The sequence below is a fragment of the Panthera pardus genome, unplaced genomic scaffold (genome assembly GCF_024362965.1).
Source record: "Panthera pardus isolate Hobbes unplaced genomic scaffold, ASM2436296v1 HiC_scaffold_2, whole genome shotgun sequence".
NCBI lineage: Eukaryota > Metazoa > Chordata > Mammalia > Carnivora > Felidae > Panthera > Panthera pardus.
In genome coordinates, this window is record NW_026526765.1 from 33,080,086 (window position 1) to 33,102,878 (window position 22,793).

General features: G+C 40.7%; 1 protein-coding gene across 3 annotated transcripts in view; it reads right to left on the reverse strand.

The window, feature by feature from the left end:
• Positions 1-893: 893 nt before the first annotated feature.
• C6 (complement C6) overlaps positions 894-22,793 on the reverse strand; it is a 65,521-nt gene continuing 43,621 nt past the window's right edge. For 2 of the 3 annotated variants that reach the window (XM_019464263.2, XM_019464262.2), the window contains exons 10-18: positions 22,368-22,534; positions 20,730-20,955; positions 19,657-19,828; positions 19,349-19,460; positions 16,686-16,818; positions 15,597-15,785; positions 10,074-10,164; positions 6,711-6,952; positions 894-1,645 (exon numbers count right to left, since the gene is read on the reverse strand). In XM_019464263.2, the coding sequence (XP_019319808.2) occupies positions 1,464-1,645; positions 6,711-6,952; positions 10,074-10,164; positions 15,597-15,785; positions 16,686-16,818; positions 19,349-19,460; positions 19,657-19,828; positions 20,730-20,955; positions 22,368-22,534 (1,514 nt within the window). In that variant the 3' untranslated portion in view covers positions 894-1,463. Of the gene's footprint in view, positions 1,646-6,710; positions 6,953-10,073; positions 10,165-14,815; positions 15,074-15,596; positions 15,786-16,685; positions 16,819-19,348; positions 19,461-19,656; positions 19,829-20,729; positions 20,956-22,367; positions 22,535-22,793 lie in introns of those variants that run through there. The other variant, XM_053906956.1, reaches the window with a different exon arrangement.

Below are 22,793 nucleotides of genomic sequence, written 5' to 3' on the forward strand. Positions count from 1 at the left end.
CCCCTTTGAAACAGCATACCTGTATCCCTTGGATAAATACCTAGTAGTGCAATTGCTGGGTCGTTCCTTCCTCATACCTCTGTTTGATATTGCAAGATGTTTTAGATGTTGCCAACATCTTATGACGAATGAGATGGAAGAGGAGTGACATTTAATGTATAAGGTATAATGATGGTGCTGCAGGTGGCTGTGGCTCACGGCCCCCTTCCACTAGGTGGGAATCCCATTGAGTTTTAGAGGAAGGAAATATCCTTCCACTCAGGGGCTTGGAGATTGGCTGGCTAAGGTTTGGAGATCAGTTAGTAACTCAAACAAAATGAACTGTTGGATGACTCCATTTCTAAACTAAGTGTTTTCAAAACGTGATCTTCCCGATGATCATTAGTGGTACTACCTGGAAAGTTGTTAGAAATTCTCTGGCCCCACCCCAGACCTACTGAACCAGAAACTGGGGGTGGGTTGCAAGCGTGTGTATTAACAAGTACTCCAGGTGATTCTGAGACCAATATTTGAGAATTGCTGTTCCAAAAACACTCCTCTTCCCCAATAAAATGACAGTCTAACTTCTCTGAGAAATGGATGTCTACTTGGATATAATTTAACTTAAAAATTATTCCTTCAAAATTCTCTGATAATTTTCCATCCATCACATACTTCAGTTTAAAAGCTTTGGAATGCACTTTAGCTGAGGCAAGAAGAATCTTTTTTCCTAAGAGTATGGAACTCCAGGAGTTTTTCAACTACTTTAAACAAGGCAATTTCCACTTGTTCCCAATCATCCCTACTGTGATGCTTATTACTATGGAGTGTCTCCTTGCATGAGATGATGGGACTCACCTTTCCTTACATTATTTTTTCCATAGCAATTACCAGCATCACCATCAAACATACTATATATTTTGTATGTTTATTTTGTTTTTTGTTTGCCTGTCTCCACATGAATGTAAGCTTCATGAAGGCAAGGGATTTTGTCTCTTTTATTCACTGCCGATTCCCCAGCGTCCTAAACAGTCCGTGGCACATTGGAGACATTCAGAATTATTTGTTGAATGAATGCATGAAGGAAAGTTGGGTTTTAAGAATGTGTTTTCCAAGTTGTTGTAGGTTTATGTTTATTGAATAATTGAAGACAATTATGGTTTTTGTTCTTAATTGTACTTGTGAGGATGCTTAATACTACAGGCTTCATAAGGTCCTCAGAAGTCCCATCGTTTTAGTGCAGCGTGAACAGAATTCACTGGATCTATGTGAAAGTTACTACTGAGGTGTTGCTACAGAAAACATCATAGGCTGAGGTTGGATAGGAAAGACTAAGGCAGGAGAGTCATGCAGAAGAATTATATGAAAGTAACACAAAAGAATTTATGTCAGTAACTTCTGGGCACACCAGTCTGCTGTTTGTAGGAGAATGCCCTCTTGTAGGGATTATTTTGGGACAGTAAATCTGTTATTCAGTGATTGTTTTAGGTTGAACACCTCCCAGGATACAGTATTTCCACTTTCCTGTTGGCACATCTTATAGCTCCTATGTCACAGATGTTCACTGTTTTCTCACTCATCGATGATCCCATTCTGATGCAGTAGAGTTGGTTTCCACCCTTGAAGCACTGGGGAGGCAACAGGCAGACACACTCGGAAGTGGCGGCTGAAATGAGAGGGAGACAGTGTGACTCACCACGGGACTTCAGGGTTTGATTTTACCTAATTTGTCCCCAGAGGAGCAGGCACTTTGGTGGCAATGTATCGGAAAGCTAGAACAAAGGCAATGGCCCAAAAGACCCAACTGTGGTCAAATGGAGTGATCTGGATGTGAGAGAACAGAATCCACGAGTCAGCCAGTAAGATTCAGGAGCTGGGCTACCTCTGACACCTTGCTCTCACTCACTGACCACATCTAATCTGTCACTATATCCTGTCAAATCTATTTCTACAACATCTACAGACGGTCTTCTCTGTTATTTTCTCGTTGGTACCACCTTCTATTGAGAATGTACTATGAAACCACATAAGAAGCCAAGTGCTTTGCATGTTTTATTTCATTTAATTCTCAAACATATGAACTATATGTTATCAAACTAATTCTACAAATGAGCTTGTTAGTAATCCCAGAGAGTTTAATTGATCAGCCCATGGTTCCACAATTAGTAAGTGGTAGAGGCAGGTTTTCAATCACAAATAGGCCTTAATTCTTTAACATAACTCTATACCACAGCTATTGACTTCTTTCTAGAATATTTCCAGGTTGGTGATTCTTTTAGGAGGCCTGGTTTCAAAATCACCCAGTCACTTCATAATTCATGTAGATCTTTCATTCATGAAATTGTTTTAAAATGATCACTTGGGATAAACTTACCAAAGTCAAGAATATTAAATAAATTTTGAGTAGGGGGGGATATAGGCTCATTTCTATACATGCATGTTTTAATTAAAGTTCAAGATCCTCTACAGTTTGCCCTCAAAGTCCTTTTGCAACATTGTCTTTTCTGCTTTTTCAATTCCACTTAGAGTAACTCTCTTTCTGCTTCCCAAATGAGACTTTAACAGTGTTCCAGTTTTTGCCCTCTTGCCCATGCTATCCCCTTCTTTTGCTACAGTGATGTGGTCTTTTTTACTTTCTCCCACATGCCCAGTTTCTACAGGCTCACCTCCTCCATGAAGTATTTCATACCCACTTACCCCCACAACAACTGAACTTTAACTAAAGTTTTAACTAGACTTCAATAGTGTAAATTTGTTAGTACTCTATCTGGTATTTTTATACTTTCTTGTTAGTTAGCTTTTCATATATGTCTTTCTCCCAAGACAGTTATAAGTGCTTTGTTTGAGCGCTCGTTCATCTAGATGTCTCACTTAGCTCTTAACGAGGTGCTCAATTCATTCTGCTTCATCAATTGATTTCAATTCTGAATTTGGGGTGTAGGTATAAGCAATCAAAAAGAAGTATTTTGATAGATCTGGGGTAACTCATGCTGCCAAAATATCTGAGTTAGGCTGAGAATCAGCAATGATGTCATTCAGAAGTAGCTTCTTTTAGGTGGGTATCAGTTCTTTCCCATGTGTCTCAACCAATGGGAGAAAATAGGGAAAGGGAGTGGGGAGATACGCAGAGGCACATAGATAGCCTATCTTTGGTAGAAAACATTTCATGAAAAAGCATGCATTCCCTTGTAAGCCCTGTGTCAACCAGTTAGAAAAGAGTCTCATTGTGGAGGGCCTTGCCGATTGTTGTAAACAATAGGGTTTAGTGAAGGACAGGAGACTGCTCCACCTTTGGAAAGGATGTCAGTTCCCCAGGCTTGTGGAAAAGCCATGGTCATTATTCTTTTAGTATGGTGTGGCTTAAATGCTCTTAGCAAGATCATTTTTAGACTGCCAGCACCATAAAGCCCTTCCCACCACCTACACTAATGCATCCTGCATCACTCAATTCTCATGCTACCATATTTATGAAACCCTTCCAGGCCAGAAGATTTCTCTCTCTCTCTTACGTGTTCTTATATCATGCTGGCTCTCATCAAAGTTATTCATCCAATTATCATGAAAAGTTACTCCTCCAAGTACTGTGAACAATTGGAAGGTATAAAGCTCGTTTGTCTTTAGAGTCCTCCTCATATTATATACAGTGACTTGTGCATCTTGGATACTAAATGGATGTGTGCTGAATAAATTTCCCCCTTCTATTAGTTGATGGTGGATATTTTTGAAATTTAGGCGAAACATTCAATATGCATAGAAATAGACTCCTTATGAAGCCATTTGTGTTCTAACTTTTCAAATGGGAACTTGATGTTATTTTGAAGTTCCATTTTTAAACTTTTTCTCTCATTTTAGATAGAGAAGGAAAAGAGTAGCAAAGTACACAATGTCGTCAGTAACAGTTTAACCGAGGTGACATTCAATGCAACTCAAAATTAATAATATCCCAACTTGCCATATGTGGGTTGGGTATAAAATACATTTTTAGCTTTCTCTTTAGTCATAAATGCTGAGGTTTGTACGTTGATTCTGTTCTATAGTGCTACTGAACAGAATTCTCTATGACGTTGACTTTTGCTCACCAATTAGAGAAGACTGGCACAGGCAGACCTTATCTTTAGGGGGTGGGGAATGCTTTCAGTATTCTGATTGTGTGTAGGATCAAAGAATATTTTAAATGACTGAAATATCTTATTATAAAGTGTTCATGGATTAGTCTGACTGCCCCAAGACATTCTGGTCACTTGAGCAATATTGGTTAAGTATTCAAACTTTTTAGTGTTCTTGTTTTAGACAAATGTAGACTCCTGGCAGCTGTGGATTTAGATATCTGTACAGCAGAGAGCCAATAGTAAAGACAGATTTTGATGAAATTGCAAGCCAGAGATTATTTGTTACTCAGACACATTTAAAAAGAATAATTTGTGGAAAAAGAGCAAAAAAAAAATCATTGCAATATGGAGTTCCATGAAGATCTTTTCTCCATGATAAAAATGGAAGGACGGACGCTAACACTAATCACATCCACTAATACCTCATTATTTCTGAGATGTCAGCTGGGTAATGGTGTTGGTCTGGCAGTTAAAAATGAGTGGTAGCTTTTAGCCACAAGGTGATTTAATACTGATCAGAATTGGGCAATATATATATCAGACCCTGGCATGCTGTCTGTTATGTGGACTTGCCTTGTTCAGATATGGCACGAAGGTCAGAAGTCTCAGACATTGACCTCCTGAGTGGCCACCCTCAGGTGGCCTATGGACTATGCCACCTGTGTCTACCCTCTGTCATGAATTCAATACTGCCACCTCCCAGGGGAGCTGGATCTTGATAATCAGAGTTAAGTGGATCAGGAAGGAAGTGGATTTGGGTAATAAGACCTCTCTCCTTTTCCAGGACTGAATTGAAGAGCCAAGGGGAACATTGAAGTTTTTGTGTTTATTTTTGCAAAGGTAAAGTGGTTTTAGCAAAAATTTAATGTAACAATTCAACAAGTTTCCATTATATACTTTATGTCTCAATCTAAGATAGTTCTTTGAGGATGTGTCACAAAGGAAATCTAGCTGCATACTTGAGTTCTGCTAAATCCTAATCTTTGGCCCATATCTATGTATTATATAAAGCTTAGCTGAACTGTTTCAGGGTCAAACTTCATCTTAGAGAAAATGTACTCACTGCTGTGAAGTTTCCGCTTCCAAATCACAAACAAAAATGCCCATAGCCAATTCGCTTACAGAAAATAGAAATGTAATGCCCCTTCTTAAGTATCAAGTTGGCAGAAAGATAAAGAAGTAATGACTCAAAGTTTCGGTGAAGGTATGGGTGGTAGTCTTTCTTATACATTGTAGACAGGAATATAATATGGTAGAAACATTTCTGGAAAGCAAGTTGATACACTGTGCCAACAAAGACTTTCTATGTGAAAATAATGTTTACCAATACATTTCATTTTCTAAGGTATATCCTGAGGAAAGAATCTAAGATTATAGATTTATCTGTGATCAATTTGTCTATTATAGCACTGCTTATAATAGGAAAATATTGGGAAAAATCTGAACACTTAACAGAAGATTAGTTAAGTAAGTTATAGAATGTCCACATGGACTTTTGCAGAGATTGAAAATTATGTAGCAGAATAATATATGATGACATGAAAATAGTTTCATGATATATTAATTGAAAAACAGCAATATAGAAAATAAGATGTGAAGTATGATACCTAAAAAAAAAAAAAAAGTAATATAATCAGGGCCACCCTTGTGTATAAGGCCCTGGGGAATTTTTTTTTATGGGATGCTTCTCTATATAAACAATTACAGTAACTCTGACTTAGAGTGTTAGCACCATACTAGCAGGCCAATCTCAAGCAGTCCTGGCAAATACCCTGCTTTCTGGGAATGAGAGTCTAGCTCGGAGCCATGGATGACTGCAGGCATGAGTCCCAGAGCACCTTGGAACATCTGGTTGACCCCATGCATGGTGAGAGGGAAGCAGTAGAAGGTTGGAGAATGTTCCACCTGGGAGAAACAGTGCCCAAACCCACGAGAAACCCTGACTGGGCTCAGAGAGCCCTGCCTGATTAACACTGCCAGCCTTGGAGGCTGGCACTGCAGGAGGACTTAAAAAAATTTGAAGATGTTTCTGGCAATTATTATCCATGAGGAACTCAGTCTAGGCTCTAGGCTCTAGCTATGTTGCCCTAGCCAGTCTCAAATGCCAGAGGAAAATTTAGACAATTTTGAGAGAGAGGGAGACAGAATCCCAAGCAGACTCTGCTGACAGTGCGGAGCCTGCTTGGGATTCTGTCTCCCTCTCTCTCTGTCCTTCCCCTGCTTGCTCTCCATCTCTCTCAAAATACATAAACTTTTTGCATGCATATATGTATATATGATTGTATGCATATATGATTGTATATGCATATATGCATATATAATTGTATATGCATAGAACAATAATTGGGAAGATTCACACTAAAACTACTAAGGTAGTTATTTCTAATAGTGAGTGGGTTATGTTTTTGTATTTAAATAAAAAAATTTTATAAAATGTTTTTATAAAACAGTGTAAAGGAATTATTTTTGATTAAGGAAAGGTTTTGTGTGTGTGTGTGTGTGTGTGTGTGTGAGAGAGAGAGAGAGAGAGAAGAGAGAGTATATAAATGCAAATAAGATTAACTAGTTGAGATGAAGGCTAAGAGAGAGCATTTCCAGTGCGTGGTCACCACCAGGGCTTACCCGAACACTTTTCCCAGTCGTAGCAGGTGTCATAGCCACAGGATTCTTTCTTTGTGCTGTTGGATGAGAGTTTTGCTCTTTCAAGACCCCATTCTAACTGTGGACCTTCTTGGCAGGAACCAATATGTAGAAAATGGAGTTGCTGATTATTTAAACATTTCTGAGCCAAAAACGTACAAGCAGGTGAAGTAAAGTAATGGTTGGTGTCTGTATCAAACACACAGAGATCTTCAGAATAATGGCTGCCCAAGAGAGGAAAGAGCGCATTTATATATGAAGACTAGAAAAAAGGAGATGGCATGTAGCCAATATAATATGTAATCTTTCCAGCCAGTTTTCTGACGACCCGCCTCCCCATCTGCCCCATGCCCCCACCTTCTCTTCTTTCATCTTGTGTGCTCTGGGATTCATCTTTCTAGAATTTCATCTTTTTTTCTTTTAATGTTTATTTATTTTTGAGAGAGACAGAGCATGAACAAGAGAATGGCAGAGAGTGAGGGAGACACAGAATTTGAAGCAGGCTCCAGGCTCTGAGCTGTCAGCACAGAGCCCGACACAGAGCTCAAACTCACGAACCAGGAGATCATGACCTGAGCCAAAGTTGGATGCTTAGCCAACTAAGCCACTAGAATTTCATCTTAATCTTGGTGTTACTCCCAACTGTCTTCAAATCAAAGTCTGAATTCTTAAATTCTGGTAATCAAGATCCTCCATAATTTGACTCCAACTAACTTTCCTTTCTAGAATTATTTTCCTTTCCTTCTTAATCCATATTACCTGGCAGTTATATTGATCATTTTCTAAAATTATAAGATTACCTTTCCTTTGCTGGCATCTGATGCCCTGCTTAGTCAGCATTGTATTGTCTCTCTTCTATGCCTGTCTGTGTCCAGTTTAGTTCCTGACCACACTTTGAAGGTAGCCCTGATCAACTTAGCCCATGTAGTCTGGACCTCCTCAGAATTCTCTAACATTCATTAATTTGCAGCACCAGAGTCTTCTATCATTACATAGCTTTGCAAATGTGTTTGTATACTTTGATTAAGTACATCAGTTTTGATATCATTCCTTGGGTAACTTGCTTAATCTCCCTAAGTAGATGCTAGGTCTTGCTGCTAGGAGGTAATCAGCAGCTACAGTCCTTTTGTTGAGAGGACAAGGGCTGGTTTACTCTAAATTTGAGTTTCTTCTCAGATGTCAATCTTCGAGTTAGCAATCAGGGCATCAGTGTGCAAAATTATCTCCAGGTGCTAGAGCTGAGAAGAAAAAGGCCACTCCCTGTGTTCAGAGAACTTAAACTGTGGGGCTAGCCAGTCCCACAAACACCTTCGATGCTGTATAGAAGAGAACAGAGGACTACAGAAAGAGTCTAGAGAGGTAGGGGAGAGCTGAAATTCAGACAGTTCCAGAGGACAGTCTGCATTCTCATGACTTGGTATTGGAAAGACAAAGAAGGAAGTTTCTTCTGCATTAAATGGGCAATATGAATGCTGCAGGTACTCCCCGGAAGGCCGTCTGTTGGATGAGGGGACTCCAGCAGCAAGAAGCTACATGATGGATCACCCTGGTGAGGATTGAGGTGGGGGGGGGGGGGGGTAGATAGGACCACCCCTGGGTTGAATGATGTTTGTAGAATTATACAGGAAAAGACCCTATAGTGTTAATAAATAAATAAATAAATAAATAAATCAGTCCCTATAAGTGTTTGTTCACCCGCAGCACAGAGGAACATGGGAGCTAATTGGTGTTAAAGGTGAAGGATAACAACTGGGCACAGTCTGCTGGCTTCCCTTCCCGACATTCAGTCTTTCTTCTCCTCAGTAATATAACTCTAATTTTATTCAAAATGTCTATGCATCCAGTCAAAGGTGTGTGTGGTGATACGAATAAGAAAAGGTTAATGAGATGAAAGTGAGTGATGGGTCTTCTGAGAATTCTCCTTAAAAACAGAGAAAATGTCCATTTTTGGTCTTCTCCCTTCCTACTCCTGCACAGCAATCTTGGACCATGACACAATTTAAGGATGGTGGAACAAGAGCAGGAAGGAGCCTCGGTCCTATCTGCAACGAGAGTTACCATACGAGCCCTAGGTTGGCAACCTCTGCATTTATTTTGTGAGATGGAGAAACAAAATTTTATCTTTATCTAACACTGTTTTGGATTAAATCTGACTGAAAGCCATTAAATTAAGAAGGATGTTGGGGCACCTGGGTGGCTCAGTCGGTTAAGCGTCCGACTTCAGCTCAGGTCACGATCTCGCGGTCCGTGAGTTCGAGCCCCGCGTCGGGCTCTGGGCTGATGGCTCAGAGCCTGGAGCCTGCTTCAGATTCTGTGTCTCCCTCTCTCTCTGACCCTCCCCCATTCATGCTCTGTCTCTCTCTGTCTCAAAAATAAATAAACGTTAAAAAAATTTTTAAAAAAAGAAGGATGCTTGGGGCACTTGTGTGGCTCCGTCAGCTAAGCATCTGACTTTGGCTCAGGTTATGATCTGACAATTTGTGGGTTCAAGCCCCATATCCAGCTCTCTGCTGTCAGCACAGAGCCTGCTTTGGATCCTCAATTTCTCTCTCTCTCTCTCTGCCCTTCTCCCTTTCACAGACACTCTCTCAAAATAAATAAACATTAAAAAAAAAAAAAAAAAAAAGAAGCACCCTCAACTCTCCTCAGTGTATTCATTTAAAGGAAAGGCAGTTAGGGGCACCTGGCTGGCTAAGTCAGTGGAGAATGCAACTCTTGATCTTAGGATTGTGAGTTAGAGCTCCACATTGAAGTAGAGATTACTTTAAAAAAAAGAAAAGAAAAGAAAAGAAGAGAAAAGAAAAGAAAAGAAGAGAAAAGAAAAGAAAAGAAAGGGAAAGAAAAGGCAGTTATAACAACAAAGAGGAGATAGCTATCTAGTCATGGCGGTCACAGGATTTTTCATTTTTTTTCTTCGTGCTCTCTACCCCAGCATGAAAAATAAACTGACAAAGGGGAGTATATATGCATGAAGTCCATGTTTATACCACTTTCTCTATTCTAAGTTTTTGGAGTCACAACCTTGCCCTGTGGTTAGGGGGAAGAGGAAGGCTTTGAGATAATTGAGTCTGAAACCAATTATGGACAGGAATAAGTCTTCATAAACAAAACTAAAACTGTCTTGATAAACAAATGCCATGCAAACTTAGGGAACGGGGCTGAGAGATAATTAAGAAAGCTTGCTACCCAGTGGGGAAGAAATCAACAGAGCACAGGGGGTATCAGTTATGTGAAAAATTAATATGTTTCGTGTTTGTGCTTCAAGAAGCTCAGCTCCTCTATCAAACTGGTTACACGAGACTGGTTTTCCCAATTTCCAAATACAGTCCATAGAGTATCTCTCACCTACAGTCTTCTTCTGGAGACATGCAAATGCATTCAGATCCCAACTGTTTTTGTCCTGGTTGGCAATGACCCTTTAATTTTGTCAAAACATCTGAAACAAAAGAAAAGAGGTAAAGGACAGTGCACAACATGACTTCCAAGCGATACATTTGGATTTAGTAGAAAGCAGTGGCGAAAAGTTCTCATTTATCTGTAGTTAGAGCACTCATTTTGCCTTTTCTAAATATGTTGTCATGAAATATTCCATCTAAAGGTCTTTTCTAGCTCTCATGAGCTGTCATTTTCCAACCTAAAATTGCTGTTAAGTACAGAGAACTGAAGAAAATGGAATTTGTGAAATTTCTGTTCATTTGTTCTTCAAATATTGACTGGGCAACTACAATATTTTCAGCACTGTGTTATGTTCTGGAAATAGTGGACTGACTAAAATTTCACCCAGATTCTATGCTCACAGAGCTTATAGTTTTGTGAGGGCAGAGTGACATTAATCAAACACACCAATACAAATAGAATTGCTCATATTATTAGCATTATTAAAGAGAAAGCATATAATCAGGAAAACTGACGTAGTGAGGAAGGTTCAGAATGGCAAAATGGAAAAAAGAAAGGGAATGTGTTCACAGCAAAGGAAACATCAGGCATGGAAGTTCTACAAAGAGAGACAGCATGTGATTTTCCTGGAACTGAAAGAAGGCCAATGTGGTTGAAATGCAGAAAAACAAGCGCATGGAACAAGATGAGGCCAGAGAGGTGAGTGTGTACCAGTCTGTGCAGGGTCTTATAGAGTTTTTGAAAGACGTTTGCCTTTATTTTATAAACAATGAAAAGTCTTTGGTGGTATAAGTCAGGGGTCGTATGACAAACTCAGGCCCGGATTCTGAAAAAGAAATGAATTGTGGCCTCTGTATGTGGAGAATGGATTTGAAGAGATATGGTGGCCAAGAAGGCTATGGGTAGACAGTCTATGAGGTTATTATAGTAGAGCAGGTGAAAGAGGATGGTAATTTGGATCAAAATGTTGAGTTGGAAATGGAGACAAGTAGGTAAACTTGTGACATATTTATCAGAATAGACAGATAAAATTGCCTATTGTGGGTAAGTTATGAGAGCTGCAAAGTATGGTTTCTAGGTTTTTAGTTTGCATTAGATAATAGACATTGGTGCCTTAACTGTAATAGAAAATATTATAAGACGTTTAGTTTTAGGGAGGGGGGTAATGACTCAAGAGTTTCTCTCTGCATGTGTTAAATTTATGGTGTCTTTAAGTCACTCAAACAAACTAGATCAAAATAGATACATACTAATGTGACTATTTGGGTTTAACTCAGTGGAGAAGTCTGTGCTAATGATTTAAATTTGTTATTATTCTATGTGGAATCATTGAAACCACAGGTGAGCTGTTGTGTGAAACAGACTTCCCAGGACTGAATCTGATCGGGCATCCACAGAACCACAATGGCTTCTGGAAGCAAGTAATTGTCAAAGGATGGCAGTAGGCAGCTATATCTAGATATCCTGACACATTAGATGGCAGAACAGGAGACCAAGCTCAAGGGTGCTTTCCTTTTTTTTAATGTTTATTTATTTTGAGAGAGAGAGAGAGAGAGTGAGTGTGTGTGAGCAGGGAGATGCAGAGAGAGAGAGAGAGAGAGAGAGAGAAAGAGAGAGAGAGAATCCCAAGCAGGGTCCAGGTCCATTGTGGAGATCGCAACCTGAGCCAGCATCAAGAGTAGGATGCTTAACCGACTAAGCCACCCAGGTGTCCCTTCATGGTTACTCCTTTTAGCCTACAAGGCAGAAGGTTTGGTAAGGGAAGGAGGTTTATGTTAGAGGCAAAAACAAAGATTATAAAAATTGGTAGGTTTTCCTTTTTTGCTGCTATTTCTGTTTCCTATGATCATTCTCTCACAGGAAACTCTGATGAAATTTGGCCCTTAACCTTCATGAACATGGAGATGTATAGTGGCTGGTAAGGCCTCAGATACTAAGCATTCCATTGACATGGGATTGTTTTTCTTTGCTTTGTTGTAGAGCTATACCTCTTTGCCCTTTGTAAATAAATCCACACTTAGGTCAAGGAAGGACCCCTAGCTATACATTGTTTCCAAAGAGATTCAGCTTCCTAGTATTTGCCATTACTGATTTGAAGTTGCCACTGATCTCAGGCAAGGAGTCTTTGCTCCCTCAGCATGTCAGGTTGAAGTCAGAACTGGCTCTCAGCTGCCCACACCGCCTGGAACAGTTTGTGAATGACATGGAAATGAGAACGCTGTGTGTGATCTTTGGAGTGCTGGGGTCAAGGGGAACTTCTGGAGGTGTCAATTTCTCAGAGGAAGAAAAAGTAACTGTAGAGGCACCTACCATGTCAATTCCTAAGGAAGCAAAAATCCTTTTTTACACTGAAAGAATTAAAACCCTTTTCCTAACCAGGGATGGCCTGAAAGCCTCTTTATCTCACAGCTCTCCACACATTGAGAGGAAAGAGCGCCCAGTTTTATTGATGATTTTCTCTCTCTTTCTGACTTCCCTCATTGATCTTTTTGCCAATGTTGTTGGAGAGAAAATACACAAGACAGGATATTTATTTACTTTATCTAGATGTAGAACATTTCATTCTTTCTCAGATTAGATTATAATCTCAATTTCTTTTCCAAACACAGAGTCATGGGCGTGTATGTGTGTGTGTGTGGACAGTGCTATATAGAGAAGATGCTTCTGAAGATACCCGGAGATCTTAACCTTCTGAAGCCTGTAGTTCCCTCTGATATATATGATCAGGAGTTGAGTGAAATCAAGCCACAATATCAACCTCAAGTTCTCACAAACTTCCATGATCTCTCTCTTTTTTTTTTAAGTTTACTTATTTATTTTGAGAGAGAGGGAGAGAGACCAAACGGGGGAGGAGCAGAGAGAGAGAGAGAATCCCAAGTAGGATCTGTGCTGTGAGCCCAGAGGCCAAAGTGGGGCTTGATCTCACAACTGTGAGACCATGACCTGAGCCGAAATCAAGAGTCAGAGGTTCCACCAACTGAGCCACTTAGGTGCCGCCCATGATACCTCTTTATCAGTAATTTTAAGTTTATTTAGTAAGTTAGCTTTCCCCCTTTTCTTCATGCACTATAATAGCCTAGAAGAGGATAAAGAAGGCCACATGGCAAAGAGCTTGGGGAATGAGTTCAACTGTAGCTCAATTCCTGTTGACTCAAACTGCCTGACCTCGGGTTTAATTTAGTCCCTCACTACCTTCTGCTTTTATGTAAGCAAAATGGGCCTAATCATAGCTGATTTCACATATATCTTCAAGGACCCTCTGAATAAAAATGAGACATTATTTGAACAATTGAAAAATTTGGAAGATATGAATTAGTAGATGCCCTCAACTGTCTTCCAAATAACTGACTTGCCAGGCTAGGTTCCCCAGTCCCTCCATGGTAATTGCCTGACTTCCAAGTTTATGGGTTCCTCTTGTTAGAGGAGGCAGTTAGATAGTAATGAGGAGGGACAAAGCAGAAAGGCACCCCTTAGTTGCATTAAAGGGGGGGGGTGGGAGGCCACTCGTTGCAAGAGGAAAATCCCCCACCAACAGCTAGGTGAGGCTTTGTTATATCCTCAGAAGACATTTCCCTCATTATATTAAAAAAAATTTTTAACATTTATTTATTTTTGAGAGACAGAGCATGAAAGAACATGAGGGGCAAAGGTGGGGGGGGGGGAGGGTGGGGGGGAAGGGGGTGGACAAAGAATCCAAAGCAGGCTCCAGGCTCGGTGCTGACAGCTCAGAACTCCTGGAAGGCGAAATCATGACCTGAGCCGAAAGTCCACACTTAACCGGACTGAGCCACCCAGCCACCCGGACATTTCCCTCATTATATCATTTGCATTGCAGTTCTGAAAGGTCTCTGCCCCTAAAATCACCATGACAGTTGTGATCAATCCAAAAAAGGAAAGGAAAGGGGTGGAACCTGGATTCCTGAAAAAAGCATGCTGCTTACCTCAGTGAATATTCCTCCCCTAATTACTCAAAATATAATAAAAGCTTGTAAACAGAAGAAATTTGGGGCATTTGCTCCCTGGAGCCTACCTGGTCTTCCTCTACGAGTATCCTTTTGCTTTAATAAACTTTCCTGCTTGCACCACCTATCCGCGGTGTCTGTTCTATCCTCCGATTCCTTCTGGCCCAGAGACCAAGAGACCTAGGGCCTCTTGCAATCTCTTTTGGCAACACTGTCTTCCAAAGCGTGACACTTCTGCAGCTACAGGCTTATCAGTGCTGTTTGTTTCCAAATCCATTTAGGCCAATTGTCATTGTGATTGTGTAAGTTAATGAACTGTATCAAGTGATAAACTTTTTTAAATAAAAAGTTGGGAATTTTGAACAATTAAAAATGATTTGCAAAAATTTTGCTTTGAGTTCACTGGGGATGTGACTACTGTAAAAGATTATGAAATACATATATTTCATATATAAAATTTATGTATATACATAAATTTAAAATCATTCTCTAGTCAATTTGTTTCAAAAGTGACTTTAACGTTTTACCTCTCTTCAAAACAACAGTTCTCAACTCTGCATGCATTTGGGTTAGCTAGAAGAAATCTTAAACAAACGCCAAATACTAGGCCCTCCCCAGCTCAGTGACATCAGAATTGGGGGAAGGAACCTAACTGGAGGTGTTTTTTAAAGAAGCGCCCCACCTGCAATTAAACATGATTTTAGAGGAACTGATAGGGAATAACATAGGTGGTGAGTCATGTATTTGCTTTATTTGAGGAAGAAGTCTTGGAGCTGAAATCAGAAGACTAGAAAATAAGAGCTTGGGGGGCGCCTGGGTGGCTCAGTTGGTTAAGTGTCCATCTTCGGCTTAGGTCATGATCTTGCAGTTGGTGAGTTCAAGCCCCGCGTCGGGCTCTGTGCTGACAGCTCAGAGCCTGGAGCCTGCTTCAGATTCTGTGTCTCCCTCTCTCTCCTGCCCCTCCCGTGCTTGTGCTCTGTTCTTGCTCTCTCAAGAATAAATAAACATTAAAAAAATAAAAAAGAAATAAAAAGAAAATAAGAGCTTGGTCCTATGTCAGAAAATGGGTGGATAATCATGCATTTCTGTGTTTTAAGTTAAAATAAAATGCTCTCAAAATAAAATAAAATAAAATAAAATAAAATAAAATAATTAAAAAGTAGTGTGCACTACTTTTTTATGGCCCTCCACTTTAGCCAAATTTTCAGTTTACCATTAATTCTGATTTTGTTGGATGGCCGAGCTTGCACTCCCTCAAAATATTGAAACATTGTATTGGAAAAGAAAATCGACCTTGCTTTCTAAAATTTGAAGATATCTGCTTGACCAATAACTTGTTATCTGCTGCCTGATCTCATCATGACACAGGTTGAAATAGAAAACCTAGCCTGTGAGTGGAAACTTCTGCTTTCTTCTCCCAACACATCCTCAAGAAATAGCACCCCTGTGGGTGCTATGCTACTACCAGTTTTGGGGGGGCACCATCTCAGCAGACCCTGGTGACACTCACTTTTTTCACAGGTGAGCGAGTTTGAAATGGGTGGTGTCCAGGAATCCCCACTGCATGTGTACTGTGAAGGCCCAGCAACGACAAAGCCCTTGGGACAGGTTAGCTCAATGGATTCACCAATTGCATATAATCTCTGAAATGGCGAGATGGTCAGAACTTCCTGCACAACTGGCTTGAGGCACTGTGTCCCTGCAGGCAGAGAAACATGTCAGATGTGCTTGGTGGAGCAGAACACTCAACAAATGTAAGCAAGAGGTGATTTTAGTGGGATTTACTGCATTGGTGCTGCTTTAATGCCATGTTTCGATCAGAAAAGTGGGGGTTGGGGTGGGTGGAGGATCCAGGCTTCCCGAGAGAGTCCTCCGCCGAGATGCCCCCGTTCGTTTAATTATCCGAGGTGCCCTTGCTAAGGAAGTGGATCCAGACACTTCCAACTTTCATTGCATTATTGGGACTTTTTCCGAAAAGTATTTCCCCCCCTCTTCTCCCTAGCAGGTCCTCCCAAGAGGAAGTCACCACATTGTGGATGGCACAGAGGCAGACGTTCTGATGGAGGCTGGTTTCAACTCTCCCTAATAACTCTTTGGGGGTCCCTTTTTGAGCCTTATGTGAATTTTGTTTTGACTTTACTGTAGCTTACAAATGGGTATGTGTGGAGCTTACACACTCCTCCCCTCTTCCTCAGGAAAGGATGTGGATGGGCTCCAAAGAGAAAACTGCATTTCACATAAAATCGCATTTCTGATGCACAAAGAATAGGAGGAGTATCGTCTTCCTGGGACTCCTTCATTTGCATTAATTTGTACATCAGGCAAGGCAGATGCCTGTGGTTAGATGTAGTTAGAGGACTTCCTGGATTTCTTTGCAAGTGCATGCTTTGTAGTCCTGGGTCTATGAAGCCAATACACAGGGGCATGAGAAGGGAAATATGAAGATATTTTGGAACAGAATGTGAGCAGATGAATCCTATTTTCTGCACACTAAACCTTTTCACCAGAGCTACTAAAAAAAAAATAGTATGATATACTAGCTATATGGGGCACGTTTATTCTTCAGAGCAGTCGCACAAAAAGTTTGGCCAGTACTCACGGCGGCATTCCACATCTCCCTGCCTCCAGGTCCTGTCTGGTAAGCATCTGAAGTACTGATATCCAACAGCCACGAAGCCAGAAAAGCATGAAATTTCAACTTCTTCCCCAACTGCATACAGTTTCTTTTCATTCTAGAATTAAAATAGAAACCAGCCCATTATCAATGCCAGGGATGATACCTTTCAACACCTCAGGGTCATCCTGGATTCTTTCCATTCCTTAACTCCTGTATCTGCTCAGAGACAGAGTCCTCTCAATTTCTGCTTCTAGACATCCCTCAAGGTTTTCTCCTTTCCTTTGAATTGTATTACTTTTGAGTAAAAACTACTGACAGTAGAGACGAGGTCTGTAATAAAGAGCAAAACAGAACAAAAGGTGAATTTATTCCTGGGAATGGAAACATACAATCTAATTTTATAAAAAGAGTCATTAGAACAATGAATCACTGTTTAAAGCCTTTGTGTGATTTTTAAAATTAGAATGTTGATCATTTTAAGTTTTTGCAAGCAGCTAGAAAAAAGAAGGCAAAAAGTATGTGGGTATCTGGATCTGACAAAATGGAATTTTGAGGATTATGTTCTAGGCCAGGGAATAGCAAATTTTGTCTATAAAGGGCCTCCAAAGTCAATTGCAGCCTGTTTTGTTTGTTGCAACTACTCACCTCTGACATTGTTGCCACTATAGACCTATGTAAATAAACAAGTGTGGTTGTATTCCAATGAAACTTTGTTTAAAAAAAGAAAAGAGAAAAAAAACAGAACAGGAAACAGATGGCAGGCCAAATTGCGGCTGTGGGCCTTAGTTTGCTGACTCCTGTTTTAAAAGATTCATTCCCAAAGTGTGGTTCTGGAACTAGCAGCATCAGCATTTCCTGGGAACTCGTTAGATGTGGCAGTTTTGGGCCCTGCCCCAGACCTATAGAATCAAGAAACTCTAGGTGTGACACCCAGCAACCTGTGTTTTAACAAGCTCTCCAGTGCACTTTTTCTAAAGACTAATTGACATTGCCTCACTCCCAAATATTTCCTCCACTTAAAATCAACAGAAGACAAATGAATGCGGAAGGTATATTAGCCCAGACTGTACTCCATGGATATTTGTTTGCTGGCATTGGAGAATTGAGGATTATTGATCTTTGATCATAAATATGATACAGTTGGAAAAAGATTAATTTAAAGGCTTTACTGAGTTGAAGAAAGCTAAAACAATTTTTTTAAAGTCAAAATTAATTAGGGAACATGCCTTCTGTGATCAATTTTAAATATTACATGTTTCTAATTTATATCTAAAGCCACAGACCTTTCTGAAAAATATATTTAGTTATTTTTAATCATACAAACATTGTAGCTCAGTAATAAAGATAAAATTAAAAGGCATTAAAACTGTATTGACTGCTTAAGAATTCTACAGGTTTCTAACCTAAGGCATTATAGACTCCACATCTCCTGTGACTAGTTTGTCTCTCTGAAAACGTGTGTTAGGTAGAGAATTACTCCCCTCAGATTCAGGAATAAACAGTCAGATCTTATTTGTACATTTCTTACAGGTCATCCGAACCTATATATTGTGGTCACGTTCCACTTTCCATTCACATAAGTGGACCATGAGTTTAGGAATTAGTGGTGCCAGGGAAACTGCTGTCCTTTGGTCTAACAACCAAGTATGGAGACCTCTCCAGGGAATTCAAGACGGAGGAGTGGTAGAGTGTTTCTAAGTATTCATTTTTAAGTCAACAGAAGATGATTAAACTGAGAACAATAACCCTACATAAAAGAAAACACATACTTTTTAAGTTCTATTTTTTGGAATTTTTAAAAATGATTCATTTTTTTTTTACTGTATTAATTATTTACTGTTATGTAAAAATTACCTCCAATCTTAGTGACTTAAAACAATATACATTGTAACTTTTGTGGGTCAGGAATCTGAGCATGATTTAGCTAGGCCTTCTGCTTCAGAGTCTCTCATAAGTATGTAATCAAGCTGTCAATGTGGCTATGGTCTCATCTGAAGGACCATCTGGGTAAGGGTTCACTTTCAAGCTCACTCATATGGTTGTTGGCAGGATTCAGTTTCTCAAGGGTTGTTGAGAAAGTCTTATTTCCTTGCTGGTTATTAGCCAGAGGCCAACCTCAGGCCACATGGGCTTCTCAATAGGGTAGCTCACAACAGAGCAGCCTGCTTCATCAGAGGAAGAATGAAAGAAAAATGCAAAGAAAGGCTACAAACAAGAAGGAAGTCACAGGCTTTTGTAGCAGACTCTTAGAAGTGACATTCCATCACTTTCCCCATAAACTTTTCATTAGAAATAAATCATTAGGTCCAGCTCACACTCAAGGGGAGAGGATTACACAAGGGCACAAATACCAGAAAGTGGGGATCATTGGAAGCCAAAAAATGATTTATTTTTGAGAGAGTGAGAGAAAATGCAAGCCGGGGTTGGGGGGGGGGGGGGCGGGCAGAGAGAGAGGGAGACAGAGGATCCAAAAAGGGCTCTGCACTGAGAGTGGAGAGCCCAATGCGAGGCTCAAACTCACAAACCTTGAGATCGTGACCCGTGATGAAATCAAGAGTCAGATGCTTAACCAACTGAACCACCCAGGAGCCCCATAAGTTCTATTTTTTGAACTCCAAACTTGAGGTGGAGGTCAGGATGCTTACCCGGATAAATCCATTTTCCGGAGGCACTGGCTGAGGACACCCAGAATCTGATTCTGTCTCAGGGAGGTCTACTTCTTTCACTTCTTCGTCATTGCTGATACATGGCTGTCCACTAAAATGGAAAAATAAATACGTGTGCATATGTATATGTGAAGGTGCACGCATATTTGTAAAGAAAGCATTGGAGAGAAATGGGTACACCAGATCCACGAATACCTTGCTAATACACTGTGTTGGAATAGGTAAAACACTGCTTATTTCTTTACTTAGCAGTAGGAAAATACACCTTCCCCGGCACCCAGCCTTACGTGTTCTCCATGATGGAAAATGTGCAGTGTTCCTCTTGCCGTCTTTCCCCTTCACAGGGTTTCCCTCCTTGCTGGGGGGCAGGGTTGTTGCACTGCCGGGTTCTCGATCTCTTATAAGTAGCATCGCATGTGCTCCAGGGAGACCAGCAGCTCCAATTCCCATCCACCGCATCTGGAACACAGGAAACCCATCCATCCATCCAGGCGAGGCTGAGAGAACCGGGGCTGTGAGGCCAGGCCAACTCGGTCTCCTCACTTTTTAGCTGTGTGATTCTTTGAGGAATATCACAGGGTTATCATAAGGATGAAAGGAAACTACCTATGAGAGGGCCTGACACCTTGCCTGATTTCCCTTTCCTGTTCCCACAGCCTGAATGAAATGGCAACAATTATGAATCATTTTCAACTATCAGCACCATATCACACACATGTGTATATGCATACAGATACGTATACATATGAACTTCTTCTGAACAGAATATGTATCAGATTACTTTTTTAAAGGTCATAGAATATATTCTCACCCCCATGACACCTCCCCTTGCTAAGGAGCATTAGAGATAGCCAAACTTAGTCCTGAATGAAAACTTTGGTTGTTGGCTTAATTTACCTCTTGTTACAAAGCCATTGTCACTCTACCTTATAACATTCTACTGTTATAACAGCAGTATCACATATTTTATTTTATAGTATAGTTTATTATTTTATTTTATATTATAGGCATTGTGCTGCAATATAAATATAAATATATAAATATCAATATATGTGTATGTACATGTATAAAATCTTCAGGTACATGCTGGCATTGCCCCCATTTTATGGATGAATGGATTGGGGCATTGAGGGGCTAGGGGACTTTCCCAAAGTTACACAGCTGGTAGGCTACAGCCAAGACTTGGTCATACCAGGGCTGTTGGACTAAAGTCAAACTCTAACTTTTTGCAAACTTACCTTCCTTGCGAGTTTGGATAAGGTGGAAGCTGTTAATTGACATTTGGTTTTATTTGACCAACCTAGAATACCTTTCGGAGGAGAAAAGGGGCCTACCCCCCCGTATGTTATGTGATACTTACTGGATTTATAATCCGGGGAGCGTCTCTCACAGTTCTCTCCGTACGTGCCGCTCTGGCACACACACAGACATTCGGTCCCTGAGAGTGTGGGGCGGCCATTATTAGGGCATGGAGCACACCGGCAAGGGTCAAACTTGGCTGCGTATTCTCGAAAAGCTTTCCTGAGGTTGTTCCGTCTTGTCACCGCACAGGGGATGTTTCTCACCAAGTCGGTGATGGGAGCAAGCTAAGGGCAGAAGGTAGAGAGGAGGTCCAGTTCATCACATCCCTGTGGCACATGTTGCCATCCCTGCTCAGCTCTCACGGACTGAGAGGAAAGGTCTGGAAAATCCTACACTTCAAGGGATTATTGTAGAATATAGCACATCTGTCTGTTGAACCAGCGGAGAAAAACCCTCTCTGTGAGGGTAGGGGATCCTTTTCTTTCCCTTCTCTAGTGGGTAGAGCAGCTCTCTGCAGGGTTAGAAGCCAGAAGCTCTCTGGCTTCTCTTGTCCCTGATGCAATGTCTCTGGAGCTCACTTTCCCTGGAATCCTATTATGAAGGAAGCCTCACAGGCAGTGTTGTCACATTACGTCACATTATTTAGGAAGCACCAATTGCATGCATCAAGGCTCTGAGAGAGGTGACCGCGAGTTGGGCAGCTCATGAATGCTCTGTTGAAACCTCATTAGGTTTGATTCAAGCAGAAAAATCCAGAGAGGGTGAGGAGAGGCTTTCTGTGTTCTTGTTTGCCAGGGACAGGATTGGCGTTTGGCAGAACCCCATGACAAAATATGGAGCAGGAGAAATGAACTCGGCCATGGGATGAATGGAAGAATTACAGTAACAAATAATGGAGCTAACACAAAATCAGAGCTCATTTTATTAACATTTTAAAACCTCAAAGGAATGACTATCTTGTGCAGCGGATAACTCACAGCTGCCCAGCCTGGCGGCCAGATCTCACTTTCCCACCATAGCCTATAGAGCTCAAAGTATCTTCACTTTGCGGGTAAATTATTTTACTTTCATAACGATTGAACTCCTTTATCCCCATTTAAATGAAATGAGCAGAACAGCTTTTTTGAGGGCTTTAAAAACTGTGCTTGTGTTTTAGTCAAAACTGGTTCTAAATGGCATGTGACTGATATGTGGGCAAAGTATTCCCTACATAATAAAAGTCACCTTTTCATGTAATCACAGCAAATATAAGACAGGTCATTGTAATCCACGGTGATAGAAACAGAAAGCCAAGTGGATCTAAGATCCCATTTATCCCACAGAGCTATAAATGAAGACTTAGGAGTGCTCATTGAATAAAAAGCTGCAAGAAAAGTACACAAAGCAGATTGATTGTATACTCGGGGAGCTGAAGGCGCTACTTAAGGCAAGTTTGAACAATTGCATTCACCAAATTCCCCTTCCTGGTATTTTATATGTGCTAGGAATTCTAAATACTGTACTGGAGGATGCTCGTTTCAAAAGCAAAAGCAATCAACATATAATCTAACGTTTTTTAAAAAGTACATTGTGCACGTATACGAAAGAAAGACATTTCCTTTATCATCTGTGAGGAAAATGGAAAAGGAATTGTGTGGTGCATGATTTGCTAGCGGACTACTTTAGCTTTCTTACCCATAATATTTTTTACTCTTACCTCAAAGTCAATCACAGCAGGATTTTCCTTCACAGATTCTAACCACTCAGCAAATACCTTCTCGTCAGGACTGGAGTTCCCTCTCTCCCACACCAACTTGGCTGCGTACTCACTTCTCCCACCTCGAATCAGGGAGATGCATTTCTCTGCTCCCTGCAAAACCGAGCCTGCAAGGTGTTTCGAGGAAATTACTCATTTAATTTTACTGCAGATTCAAACTTTAAAGAAAAGTCTATTTGCACAGGAGCAGAAGTAGATGATAGTCATGCGGCTCCACTAAATAAGCTGGTGAAAGGGCACCTGGGTGGTTCAGTCAGTTGAGCACCTGACTCTTGGTTTGGGCTCAGGTCATGGTCTCACGTTCGTGAGTTTGAGCCCTGCGTTGGGCTCCAGGCAGAGTCTGCTTGGGATTCTCTCCTCCCTTTT